The 14,249-nt window shown below is 39.0% G+C and overlaps 1 protein-coding gene across 1 annotated transcript in view; it reads left to right on the forward strand.

Annotated features, from left to right (window-relative positions):
- The window catches only part of ARID4A (AT-rich interaction domain 4A), a 45,796-nt gene that overhangs the window by 9,843 nt on the left and 21,704 nt on the right, over positions 1-14,249 (forward strand). The window contains exons 6-11 of the mRNA XM_033062943.2: positions 4,920-4,999; positions 5,102-5,196; positions 5,759-5,891; positions 7,226-7,305; positions 9,001-9,077; positions 10,468-10,634. Coding sequence (XP_032918834.1) covers positions 4,920-4,999; positions 5,102-5,196; positions 5,759-5,891; positions 7,226-7,305; positions 9,001-9,077; positions 10,468-10,634 — 632 coding nt within the window. The remainder of the gene's footprint in view (positions 1-4,919; positions 5,000-5,101; positions 5,197-5,758; positions 5,892-7,225; positions 7,306-9,000; positions 9,078-10,467; positions 10,635-14,249) is intronic.

Genomic DNA, 14,249 nt, shown 5'->3' on the forward strand with positions numbered 1-14,249 from the left:
TTACCAGCAGATGAACCACCACTGATGTCCCAGGACTTGAGGAGCAGGGTTGCTATTTATAATCACATTTTACTATTTTTAAAAGTTTTCTTCTGATGCTTTGTGGAGATATTTATGCTCAGAGGAACAATAGGCTTGATCCTGGGTTTACTACAGCTGTAATTCTAAGGATGATGGGAGCTCTCAGTGCCCCCACAGCCAGCTGAGGCCATCCTTGCCAGAGCTGTTGGTTTGTCCCTTCTTGACCAGCACCTGCCCTGTGCTGTGTGCCAGGCACTGGTCATGTCTGCAGGGCTGGTTTGACCAGTTCTCAGCATCCTGTTGAGTTCCACGTGGCAGAAGCATCGTCTCTGGGCTGGGCATGTGTCATCCAGGAATCCAAAACCATGGATGTTTGTCTCCACTTGGCTGGTGTTTCTCTACCCACCATCAATTTGTTCTTTTTCTCTGTAAAATTGGCTGGTGTGGATTTTGAGGGAACCCTGTATTTGTCCAGAGCTCTTCCATGGAATGTGTTGTTTAAGTGCACCTGTGGCACATAAAAATGCTGCAGTAGCTCTGTTGATTGCTCTCTGCAGAATCTAGAACAAAAAGAACAGCACTATGTGTTGTGTTTACATGTGTTTAGGGAACAGGTGTGTAGAGGAGCAAGATTTTGTAGTGAAAATTACTATTTTAACAATAGAACCTTGTTACAAATCAACTGGATTGAACCCTTGCTTATAGAACCACCTTTGTTACTATGTGAACTGAGTGTTAAAAATATTATAAAATTGTGTACAAACAATACTCCAGGGAAAGCAAGGAGGTAGATTTTCATTCCTCTAATCTCCATGTGTAACAATAGTGAGATTAACATTTCAGAAAAAGCAGTTTCAGGCAGCAGGCTTTTGTCTGTGAGGTGATAGTTTTCTGTGAGTAGACTCAAAGGCCACTCAAACTTCCCTGCTTCCTGGGATATTTCAAATATATTTTTGTAAGAGGAACTTGAGCTCTCATAAAATCATTTAAAAACAGTAAATTTGAGTTGTGTGGTCTCTCAGTAGCACAGTACAGTGCAATACTTGCTCTTAAGTCCTTTTGCAGTGATGAATCAGTAGTACAGCCCTTGTCTCTGAGGCATTCAACCAGCACTTCACAGCTCTTGGTTCTTTCTATATTGTTTCCACAGCTGAACCCCAAATATCTGCAAAATCTGCACACATTAATTGAGATATTCATAGACAGCAGCTCTTGCAGTTCATAAATTGCTGCTTTACCAGGCAGCCAGTGAGAATAATTCAGTGTGCACAGTGACACTGAACAGCTTTAATTTCTGGTATGTACTTTCATTTCATTGTCTTGGTGACTTTAAAAGTTTCTCAATGGGTTGGAAAGCGAGAGAAAATAGTTTCCTTGCAGTGCAGTGAGGAATCTGATCTCTCTTGGTTTGGGCAGCAGCAGTAACACAACTTGTTGCATTTGAAGTTTGCAAGATGCAGCTTTGAGGGTTGTTTTCCATGTGCTCTTGTGTGTCACAGAACTGCCTTTTCCTGGTAACACTGGTGGCTCTGTGGAAGTCATCTCACAACTGCTTTGAGGATGTTCTCTCTAGAGTTCTGCTCTCTTCTCCTTTTTCAGTATTTTTTTTTAATCTATTTGTGGTACAGCTATATTTATATTTCTAAACAAGATGTAGTCAAACTGATCTGTAGCATTTTGTGACAAGCTTCTTCACAGTGCCTAAAAATGATTTTGATTAGTTGACTTGTTAATATTATATATTTAAATACATGGAAACCAAACTTGAGACAGCCTTATTGTGATGACAGTATTAGTGGATTTTTGCTCATGGTATATACAAGTCTACTGCAGACAGGAAATGGAAGATACCAGCTCTTCAACAGGGAGTTTAAAGTTGCACTTTGTAGTGCATTTTTGAGCTACTGAACTTTTAGTAATTTTTTTTTAAATTCTTGCAAAATGTTGTATTGATCACTGCTGGGAGGCTTGTTTTTATTTTTCTGTCATAGATTGGTTGTGTAGATTTCATCAAACAGAAAAAACCCAATTCTGTTTCTCTCATACTATCACAGACAACGTTGAGATGCAGCGAAATTCTGAAAATTTCCATTTTATTGTCACTGTTTCAATATGCTCTGTATGGAGCATATTGGACTCAGTTCTTGGGACTAGACCAAGCATTATGGCAGAGACTGTTCCTCCAGGTTGTGCTGCTTACTCATCTCTTTTCCCCTTCTGTCAGTGTTCCTCATTAGGGAGTGTGTTTGGAGGAAAGGGCTCTGCCGGGCAGAAATGTCGCTTTTCTTCCCCTCGTTGCGGTTCCTGGGATGTTCTGTTGGCTGTTCTGCAGCACTGAGCAGTTTGTGTCCTTCCCTTCCCAGAAATCAGCTGCTCTGCCCCCTGTTTCCCCAGCAAGCCCCTGCCCACCACAAGAAGAGGCAATGGGAGGACCTGAAGGGCTTCTGCTTTTTCAGCCTTGTTTCTTTGGAAAGACAAGGTTGTAATTTCCTCTTTAGAGATGAGAATCGTGACGCTGCAAACACATCCTTTGATGATGTCACTGTGTGTGTGTGGATGGGCAGATTCTCCTTGTCTTCTGGTCCTGATTCCTGCCCTCTCCCTGCCCAGTGAATTCTTCCTTATAAAACACAGCCTTTAAGGGTTTTTGCTTCTGAAGAATTTGAAGTTGTAGCAATAACCTGTTGAAGGAATGAAGTAATTGGTACAAGTTATTCAGCCTTAATTTAAAAGTTTTTAGTTTGGTTGTTCGTTCTGGGCATTTTAGCTCAAGTTAAACAGCCTTGCTTCTGCATGAGATTAAAAAGAGGAATGAATTTGCAGCTTAGAGTGTATTAAGTTCTTCTGACATGACTGTTATCACAGTTTCAAAATATCTCATTGCCAAAAACTGTGCCATCTGCCTTAACTACTTATATTTACAGAATCCTTAATATTTGATACTGTGCCTTGGAAAGACATTCCCTTAAATCCTCTAGGACGAGCATTAAAGAGTCACGCACAGGGTGACACGAATCTGAGCAGTACTTTGGTGGAGCAGATTTTTCTGAAGACTGAGATGGAAACCACAAGGCCTGCTTAGTTTCAGAAAGGCTTATGTTTTTAAAGGTGCTGAGTTTATCAGTGGGAGTTTCTGATTGCCCTTTCAGTAAGGCAGTCAAGTGTTCTCCCTAGAGGAGAAGCAAGTTTGAAGTAGCTACAATTACGAAATACTTCAAGCATTGTGATTAATTGGAGACACTCCTTATTTGGCTTCACCTTAGTAACTCAAATAATTCATATTTTTGTATGACAAATGGTGCTATCCTTTATCCATTGAAACTTATTAAAGTGATCACTTATGTAGATAAAAAAATCTTGCAGTTTATGCTGTTCTTTTACACTTTGTTGTTCTGCAAGGATGTTTTGCTCCAAGTTCTGCAGCTGTGCTGGCAGTTGCAGGTGCTTTGTACATGTCCACAATATAAATTGTTACTCTTGATTGTCATAATTTCCTTATGTGTTTTAATTTGAGTTTAGTGTATTTTACTGAGGGTATTTTACTTAACCTTCTAGTATTTGTAGTATTTGATCTTCTAAGGATGAAAAGCTGGTCTATGTCATCTGGTTTATGAATAGTTTGCTTGATTTATCCCTCTGCTGGACTAGCTTTAAATAAATGGGTAGAGCTTCCAATTTTGGAGAACATAAATAAAAAGAAACAGCTTGGTTCTATTGTCAAATATTTGGTTCTGTTTGCCTTTTTAAAATCAAATTACCTGTTGCCAATCATCAGCCATTTGTCCTCTTAAATGATTATTCTTGAAAATTGAGTAGTTTGAGATTTTTGGAAGGGGAAAAGTTAATTGTGTGTGTACAAGTGTTCTAACCCATTAAGATAATTCAGTAGTGGAACATATGGAGTATACCACAGCAGTACTTTGAAAATGGAGGAACCTGAAAACTTATCTTATTCAGCTTATTTAATTAATTTTATAAGTATGCCAAAATTACCATTCTGCTATACACAGCACTTGCAGCTTTCTTTCACTAGTGCACAAAGCCTGTTTCAAGTAGTTTAAATATAGAGAAGTGTTCTGTTCTGCACTTTGACCTCATACAAATAAACTTGTACCTTGCTGGGATTCCATCCTGCAGCCACCTGGGCTCTGCTCTTTGGAGTCAGGGGGAATTGGAAACTTTGCTTTCCTTCTCTCAAGGAAATTTTTTATCTAAATGAAGGGTAGATCTTTCTCAGGCAGAGTTTGCAGTAACCTCACAGCATTCCAGCCTTCTGCTGTGTATTGATGGAGCTTCCTATTCATGAGAGCAACACAACAGGATGTGTGCTAAATATTCCTTGTGAAGTGGTCAGATTTGGAATTGCAGGTTTCCAGTATCTTGATCTGTTTGTAAGATGCCATTAATAGTGTAGCAAAAACTCACAGAAACTTGTTTTTCTTTCCACTGATCTTTTTGTGGGATTGCTCATAACAAGAGGAGAAGTAAAAGGTACCACATTTATTAAATGATGATAGGTAAGGAATAAATGTATAGAGTTGGAAAAAACCCCCACAAAACCAAACAAACCCTAGAGATTGCTAGATAATAGTAACTGGTGTGCAGCCAGGGCTGTGGTTTGAAATGTGCAGTTGTGTGTGTATTGATCAGAAGAATGTCTAAATTACACTGAGACTTTCATCCAAAGCCTCACTTTGTACTGGCTTAAATCTGTGTGAACATCTATTCCAAGACTGAGTTCTGAATACTGACTTTCCCTTTGCTTGTGAACTAAAGAGTGAGTAAATTAGGCATGAAAGTGATGTTCTAGAGAATGTTCTTGATTGTGAGATACACAGCAGGTTTGGGATTGAGATGTGATCAGCTTGTGCTGATGTGTTTTCTTGGCTTCACCCTAGTTTTTGATGACGGTGATGAAAGGACCTTGAGACGAACTTCATTATGCTTGAAGGGAGAAAGGCACTTTGCAGAAAGTGAGGTAAGACAGTGGTGGACATGGAATTAAAAATAAACAATTAATTCATATCTTTCTTATAACAAGATATTGCAAACCATTGTTGTTTCCCCCTTTTCCATCTAGACACTTGATCAACTGCCACTAACCAATCCAGAGCACTTTGGAACTCCAGTTATTGGGAAGAAATCGAATAGAGGGAGAAGATCTTCTCTTCCTGTGTGAGTTTTGAGAGTCTTCTGCTTTTCCTTTAGTGTCCTCTGCTAGAACTGAAGCACTCCCATTGAAGCTGTAGCGGTCTGAATGCTCTGTCTCCTGAATTTTTTGCACAGCTCATAGACATGGTCATATGCTGACAATATTATGAATTTGAAGGGCTTTTTTCCTGTGGTACCCTTAAGAGCATTTATGCTTCTTTCATCTAACAGGAAATGTAGGATTTTCAACCTTCCTTATGCTGAACACAGTAAAAAAAATAATTCTTGGGGTAGAGAGAATTTTTCTTTGGTTCATGTCTATGCACAATCAAAACCTGAATCATGTCTCCAGTTCTAACATGATGCTGTTGTAAAATACTCCAACTTTTGCAGGAAATAATTCCTGCAAAATTCTTACTGAGTGCACTTAAATATTAAGTGTATTTCAAGCAATTTCAGCTCTTAAAATTATGACTCTTTTTGAAGCTTTGCAAAATAGGAAGAAAAATCTTGTCATAAGCTCTTTTTGGTTTTCAAGTAGTAACTTCAGACAAACTTTAAAATATTCTACATTTTGCTAAATCAGTACTGAAGATGAAAAGGAAGAAGAAAGTAGTGAAGAAGAGGATGAAGATAAGAGGCGCCTCAATGATGAATTGCTTGGCAAGGTTGTGAGTGTGACTTGTAATCCTGAGAAGGCAGACTGGTACCCAGCTTTGGTGAGTTCCTCCTGCAGCAAAGCTGTGAATGCAGTCAGGCTAAGCTCTACTCTCATGTTTGCTAAAAATACAAGTGTTTTGCAGTATCTATGAAGAGTAGGAAAGCAGAGATTAACATTTATGTGTAAGTTACAGTTTCATGGCATTAAAGTGTTTTAGAACTGCATACAAAATGATCAGTGTGTAATGATACTCTTCTTCTAAAAATAAAGCATGTTAGGATTTGCACTCCTAGGCAATTTAAGAGAATCTAGATTTATGAATTTTAATTGCAGTGGGATTTAATTTTTTTTAAAAATGTAATTCTTTTTCCCTAGACTTCCAGTTTTATGAAATACTAATTCCTTTGATGCTTGCATTTGTACTGGTGGTCAGTTACTCTAGGAGCAGATGTTGGTATTTATTTGACTCAGTAAATTATAGAACTGTTCATTGCCACTGCTGATAATAAACATACATTAAAAAAAATCCATGTTCAAGTAGACTTGTGTTATAAAGACAAACATTTTGCATCTTGTTGATACACACAGAAAAGTTTACATGTGCATATTTAAAGTTTCTTTCTGTAGAAAACTTTTTGGTGTTTTCAGACATGGTGTAATACAGGATAAACAGTTGACTCTGCCTTATCCACCTGTATGTACTCAATTTAAATTGTGGTACTGTACATGTTCTGGTTGTAGCTCCCTTTATTAATGACAGATTTTTATTTAACAGGGTTCTTAGAGGTTATATGTTTACATTCAACATTTTCTGCTTGTGTATGATCTAGAGCAAAACATAAACTTGTTCTGTTTGTGGTAATATAAATACTGCAAATGCATTTTTATCACTTTCTTTAGACCTAGAGATGATACTGCTATGGAAGGATGTGCTGAATTTCAGTGATTTATATTATCCACAACTTAATAAACAAAACAAACCAAGAAACCAACTTAAATCTCAGTTTAAATGCCAAAAAACAGAAGCTGGTATGAAATAAGGGGGTTTGTGACTTTAAACAAATGCTTTAAAAAAATTTTGTGTGGACAAGAATGAAAAAAGCAGAGTGAATGAACAGAGTCCTGTGATGTCACCTCAGCAGATTAGTTTTCAAATGAAATTTTAGACTTTTTTTGGCTTGTACAGAAGAAGTCAATAGTTTGAGGTATATTGCTTCTTGAAATTTGTTGTTGTTGGCCTTAGTAGTATAAATTGAAGTAGGTTTGTTTACCCAATACTGGAAATATAACAGGAGAAACAGAAACAGCACTTTTCCTGCAGTCTATCTTTCTTTCATTTCAAGATGAGCTTTTTTTTTTTGTGATAAAGGAATGTTTTATTTGAATCTCCAGGTTGTGTCACCGAGCTGCAATGACGACGTCACGGTGAAAAAGGACCAGTGTTTAGTTCGATCCTTTGCAGATTCCAAATTGTAAGTGAGAGCTCACTTGAATTAGATATCTGTGGGAGGAAACTGGGGAACTAATCTCATGCTGCTCCTCAAGATGTATTTCTTCCCAAAGGAAAGGGTCCATTTTCTGTAATGCTGGATGGACACATTTGGCATTCAAAATCTATTTCCAACTGACTCCTTCTGTGCATCCTCACCATTCTTTCCTTTGTGTGTAACAATAAGAATTCACTGAATCAAGAAAGTTTCTGGTGCTTCTTCATTAAAAAATAGCAGCAACTTAAAGTGTAAACACTTGGATGTTTTTCCTTTTCTTTTTCTGTCCTTTAAAATGAGTTTTGGTTTTAATTATTTCTCTTACTACCTTAAATTACCTTCTTTGTGGGTGTCAGTTTGTGTATCTGCCTCATTACCTGCAGTGCCCAGATGTCCATAGCTGTTTAGATAGTTTATAATGGTTTAATTTACTTTATTTAATGGAAAAGAGAATTTAAATAGAATTGCTAATTAAGATGTTTACAGAATCTGAATCCTACTCCTTCAAAAGGAAAGAAAGGTCCTGTTAGTCCATCCTCTCCAAAAGGGAGAGGGAGGAGAGAGAGACAGAGATGTGTCTCTTACATAATGAATAATGTACTCACAAGAGCATGAAGGCTGCTTTTGATTTTTTTAAAGTCTGCTCCCATTTATCTCTCTTCATTGTTATTGCATTGCATCTGTGTTAACACATTGTAACTAAAAACTTCCTCGCCAAAGGCCACCTGTCACCGTCTTGCTTTCAGAGAGAGCAGTTCTTGATTTTTCATAGCCATGACTTTGAGCAGGTTACAAGTTCTTGATTACTGAAATGTGTTTCAAGTACCTGAAGACTTGGTTCATTTTGCCCTTTTAATGAAGATATGTGTCATCAGCCTTCTGGATGAGCCTGGCTCCTTCTGTACTGAAAGTTGAATGTCACTGCTAAAATTTAGCCTTGTTCTGTTTGCTTTTTGATTTTTTTTTTTTTTCTGTAGAGCATTATGGCTTTAACTTCAGAAAATGGCAGCCTCTAATTCCTGAGGTTTTACTCCAGATTTTCTGAAATAATGAAAGAAGTAAAAAAAAATGTGTTAGACTAACTCACTTTTAAGGCTTTCCCTGCAGTTCAGTTAGGATTTGTCTTGTAACTCAGTGACTGGATATCCAGTATGACTTTGGAACAGAGCAACCTCCATATGTTCTGCTGTGAGAACACTTTTGTAATTTAAAAATTAAAGTCAACTGTCTTATCAATGCAAATCTGTGAATTGGCTTCACTGTTGTTCTGTGCTAGTAAAAAGGCATTTTGAAAATAGAGGACTTGGTTCTGTCCTCTTAGCTAGGTCCTTGTTTTGGAGAGCAGCTGTTGATTCTTGTGAATATTCTCAGTTCAGAAAATTATTTTTGCCTGCATGTTTAACCTTTGCAGATTTGTGCAGGTTAAGCAATTATAATAAAAGACATTTACAAAGTTTTCTTCATTACTTAAGGATGCTTTAAAGCCTGGATTTGAAAGATTGGAAATTTACTCTGGGTAACTTACTCTTGCATTTGAACCATACAAAAATGAGTGCCCTGGTTGTTTGCAAGGGCCTTGCAAGTGAATGGTAACTCTTGAAAATTTTAGAAATTGCTGTTTTTCCTAAGTCAAATGCTTGCTTTTCTGTAATGTAACCACAAAACCTTATTCTTTTACAGTTACTCAATAGCAAGAAAAGACATTAAGGAACTAGATCTTCAAAACTTACCAAAATCAGAGTCCTCTCCTAAAAAAGGTAATTAAGAATAAATTCTAGATGTTTAAATGAAGTAATTTCATACAAAGTTTCTTTTGGCATTTCCTGATAATTGTTGATTTCTGATAATTGCTCTTGGATATTTTGTAAACAATTTTAAATAGGATGAATTAGAGAAGCTGGAAATAACTGTGTCTAGTAGAAATCTTTATTTGTTTTTGGTTTTTTTGGGGTTTTTTGTTTGTTTGTTTTTATCTAGTCCAAATTTGTGGAAAATAAATAGAATATTTTCAAGGTAGTCCATTTGAAGTGTCAGTGAGCAATGGAATATATACTTACCTCTCCTAATGCTAAAATTTTGTGCTATTACTCAAAATACTCTGTTTACATTAAAGATACCCAGATAGCAAAGTGTAAACTTCATAACAACAGTCTGTGGTTAATATTTAATTTAAAAATATGATTACAGAATTGGATGGATGGATGACATAGATACCACAATCCATCAAAACGTGAAATGTATTAAAAATAAATGTTTAGATTGTATTTATTAAAAATTGTAGTAAAAAGTCCCCATTCAACAACAACAGTATGGGGTTTGAGTAAAGGTGTGGAGCAGCTCCTTACAAGTCAAGATGCTTCAAATGAAAGCTTGAGGTGGTTTTGATTGATTTGTCAAATATTACATGATTTCACTTCTGCTTTGTTCTTAATAGCTATTTCACAGTCCAAGAACTTTAGAACAGCAAAAAAAAAAAAAAATAGCAGATGCCAGGTTTGAGATAAATTGAAGAGAGGAACTTTTTTCCTGTGCAGAACATAATTGGGTTGTGACATTCCTTGCTATCAAGGGAATATTTTGGAACCAAAAGTACTAATGGTTTAAAAAAAAAAGAGTTGAGACCACTGGCTGGAGGTTTTTCTGTCAGCAGTGTTAAAAACTGCTGCCTTTTCTTCTCCAGTAACACTGAACAGTTCATTGCAGTATGTTCTTCTTTTGGGTGTTTTCCTGGCTCCTTTATTAAAGTCTTTTATTGTGACTGAGGGGCAGATTTTGGGGTTATCTGGGTTTGTTTTGCTGTGTTGTCTTCCCACCCTTGGAACACCTCCTCAAGGAAAAGAATTTGAGGTATTTCCATTGTACAAGTGTAACTTGTGCCTGTCCCATCACTCCTCTGCTCACTAATGTGTTTTCCCTCTGTTCCAAACATGAATGTCACATCTCTTTGGGCAGTGCTCTTTTTTCTTTCATTTTTCTTTGTTTGTTCAATCAAAAACATATTTTGGAAAGAGCACAGTAAGCCATGCTGCTTGATTCATTGCATTTAAGTTGGTGCTGTGATTTACAAGGAGGTGGAAAGGAAATAAAAAATGCTTTGTGACTGTGAATGCTGCAGATGAGGTAAAGCCAGGGCCCTTTCCTCTCTAGGGCTACAGGAGGCAACCACATTTCTCAGCACCAAGGGTGTTCCTCGGAACTGGAAAATGGACATCAGTGAAATTCTGGAGTCCTCCAGCAGTGATGAGGAGGATGGAGCTGCTGCAGAAACTGATGAAGAGGAACAAAAAAGAGAAGAGAAAACTGAAGAAGTAGCGGTGAGTGGACAATTTCAGTCATTTTTCAGGGATAATGTAATGATGTGCTTGCCTGAAAATCCTGCGCTTTCCAACATGCTGCTCTTAGCTCACTTGAGTGTCTTTTCACTCCTGTTCATCTTCTCTCTGCTACAGTTGTCTTTGTTGGGATTTGTGAGCAGTGGCAAGTTGTCTCCTGTTACCCATTGAGGAAACAGGAGACAAATCTCAGAAACTAGGAATTCAAGGCCGAGAAGAGTGAAAGGTTCTGGGTCAAAAAAAAAAAACTTAGGTTGAGCCTAGTAGTACTAACTCCACCTTAAATACAATATATCTTTGTGTTTTTCTTTTGTAATTTCCTTTTGTATTTTTCTTTGTATGTGGGTTATTTTTTATATAACTTGTTTCTGAAAACAGTGTGATTTTAAAAAAAGGCAAAAATTTTCAAGCAAAAGCAGGGCTGAAACTATGAGCTAATTCACAGGCACTAAATGCAATTTAGAGCAGTACAGGACTGATCTTCATGTGTGTTAGGCTGGGAATCATGGAATGCTGTGGTGGATGGACTTTGTGTCTAACGTGTTGTGGCATGTGCAGACTGGGAGAGGAATTCATGGAGAGCAGCCCTGTGGAGAAGGGCTTGGGGGTTCTCCTGGGTAAAAGGCTGGACTTGAGCCAGCAATGAGCGCTCATGGCTCAGAAAGCCAAACTTGTTCTGGGCTACATGAAAAAGGGGATTCTCCCCTTTTCTCTGCTCTCAGGAGAGCCCTTTGGAGCTCTTTGTCCAGCTCCAGGGTCCTAAGCAGAGAAGAGACCTGTGGAGGTTGCTCAGAGGAAATCTTAAAGTTGCTCCAAGGGCTGGAGCCAGGCTGGGAGAGCTGGAATGCTCACCTGGAGGAGGCTCTGGGAGAGACCTGAGAGCCCCTTCCAGGGCAAAAAGGGGTCCAGGAGAGCTGGAGAGGGACTGGGGACAAGGGACTGGAGTGACAGGACATGGGAGAATGGCTTTAAGGTGAGATTTAGGTGAGACATCAGGAAATTCCTGGCTGTGAGGGTGGGCAGGCCCTGGCACAGGGTGCCCAGTGAAGCTGTGGCTGCCCCATCCCTGGAATTGTTCCTGGACAGGGCTTGCAGGAGCCTGATCTGGTGGAAGGTGTCCCCGTGTGGGGAATTAGAACTGGATGATCTTTAATGTCCCTTCCAACCCAGAAAGTGGAGTGTGATTCCATGAGTCTCATATTAAATTTTTTCTGCATTCGAGTATTTTATGTGGAATGTGATTCCATGATTCTCATATTAACAGTGTTTTCTGCATTCGAGTATTTTAAGTGGAATGTGATTCCATGGCTCTCATATTAACAGTTTTTTCTGCATTCGATTATTATAAGTGCTCCTTTTTCATGAAGTTAGCCAGTGTCTTCATGTCGTCAAAACTGTGGTTGTAGAATTCCCTTCCCTTTTACTCCCCCTTGTAACCTGGATGTTGGATTTAGCAGCACGGGCAGAGGTGGGGGGCGGGGAGGGGAGGCACTGCGGGCTTTATTTCTTTCCCCACGGCGCCATTCTCACAATACACCGAGAACACGAACCGCAAAGCCGCAGTGCGGGCCGTGTGTGTCGGCAGGAAGGTCAAAGGCCGCTTCCCCTTCCCCCGGCCTTTCCCTTCCCTTCCCTCACGGAATGGCCGATGGCGCTTGGCGGCGGCCTCGCCGTTCCCCGGGCAACCGGGAGCGGGCGCGGCGCAGGCGCGGGGAGCGGCCGCGGGAGCCGGGGCTGGCCGGGGGCTCGCAGATGGGCTGGCCCTTCCCTCTGCCTTTCATCTAGATGCCTCGCGTTCTCCTCAGCGTTACTAGTTCGTTGTATTAATTTTTTAATTTTTTTTTTTAAATTTTTTTTTCCAATTTTTTTTTTTTTTTGTTCCTCCCCGTGCGGAAGAGAATGTAAGTAATGCCGGTTAACCGCGGCCGCCGCGCGGGGAGAGAGAGGGAGAGAGAGAGCGAATATTTGGAAGTCAGGCTGAAAAAATGTCCAGGCAGTGGGCAGATTAGATAGAAAGGAAGTCAAAGCATTTTACGTTTGAAAGAATGCAGCTGCTAGGTAAGGATCGTGTGCTCGAATCTGTGATGTGAACGTGGTGCTTGGGGATGGGGGTTTGACTTGGGTTTGTGATCTGGGAAGAGTCTGGTGGAGCTTGATCAGGGGAGATCTTTCCAGGTTTAAAAAAAAAAAAAAGACAATAAAAATCTGTTTTTAGATGTGAATTTTATGCTGGGATATCAGTGGTTTGGAAAATGAAGTAGATGACTGTGTGAGAATAATGGCATGATAAGATAAACCAGTGTAGAAATGTAAAATCCTCTGGGTTTTTTCCCTCTGTTTGCAGTGGAAAAGACTGAATAGGCCACATTTTGCAGGGTGTGAGCTGTTGCAGTCTGTATTGCTCTGTCTGTATTAACATTAAAATTAAAATTTCAGAGTATCAGTCACTGAAAATCAAGGATTGCTGTACTAGTTTTCTAGTATCCATTTTTATTATCATTTTTCATGCCTATTGCATCAAATGCTGTGTGTTTCAAACAAAGAAGGGGGAGGGGGAAGCTTGGTGGTTTAAAAAAAAAAAAGGCATTCCTGTGAAAGACATAGAGATTATTTTTAAGGAATGATGTTAATGTAAAATAGTGAAGCAAAGGATTCCAGACAGGTGGATGTGCTGATAGGAGAAGCTGTGGAATCCATTATTTCCAGGTGACAAGTAGGAATGTGAGGTGAGCATCTTCATGCTGAAGCTGTGTAGCAGAGGGTAGATATGAATCTTTTTAGATAATGTCAGAGCAGAACTGTCATGATGGCCCATTAAATCAAATTCCTGGTCCAGCTGGTAGAATGCATATTTTTAATTATGGGCCATGCTAGGTATTGCAACAGACAACATTTAGGGAATTTAAGGAATTTCTATTTTCTTTTCCCTTAGAAAGGCAGTAAAACCAGCTACAGAGAGAATCGACAAGTGAGTGACTGGGGGGAGTTTTGCCTGTATTTGATTACAGATGTTGAATTACTGAAATTTTACATTTTATAGAGTGTTTCCTTTTATTAATCAAGGTCAAAAATAGCTTCTGTCCATCCTCTCCCAGAACATTCTCAGTGGGCTTTTTGTTTTAGAACTGTAATTGGTTATATCATTAGAGATGGGAATGAGATTTTTTAAAAACACCTTTTTTTATTTCCCCCATTCCCATCTTTTGGTATGCACAGCAGCTTTGCTGTCAGGGCCTGTCCAGCTGCTGCCCAGCCATGATAGGCCATCATTAAATAATCAAATGAACACAGACCTACTTTATATATAATCACAGGATAAAGTCAGTCAGAAAAGTCTAATTCTGGAATGGAAAGGATCCTGTTTTTCTCAAGTAGGATCTTTAATGATAATGGAGCAGAGAGATCTACTGTAGCTGGTGACATTAGATCCCACCATTTTTCCAGTAACTGGCTTAAAAATGTGCAACTTTGTTTTGGCAGAAACTGTCTTTTTGAGTGTGTTGCCTTTGATGACATCTTTAAGAGGTGGTAGAATTGGTACCACCAGGTTTCCAGGCTTTACATGGCTTTTGTAAGCTAAGGAGGGGGAACAAACCC

The sequence above is a fragment of the Catharus ustulatus genome, chromosome 6 (assembly GCF_009819885.2).
Source record: "Catharus ustulatus isolate bCatUst1 chromosome 6, bCatUst1.pri.v2, whole genome shotgun sequence".
In the NCBI taxonomy this organism is placed as follows: domain Eukaryota; kingdom Metazoa; phylum Chordata; class Aves; order Passeriformes; family Turdidae; genus Catharus; species Catharus ustulatus.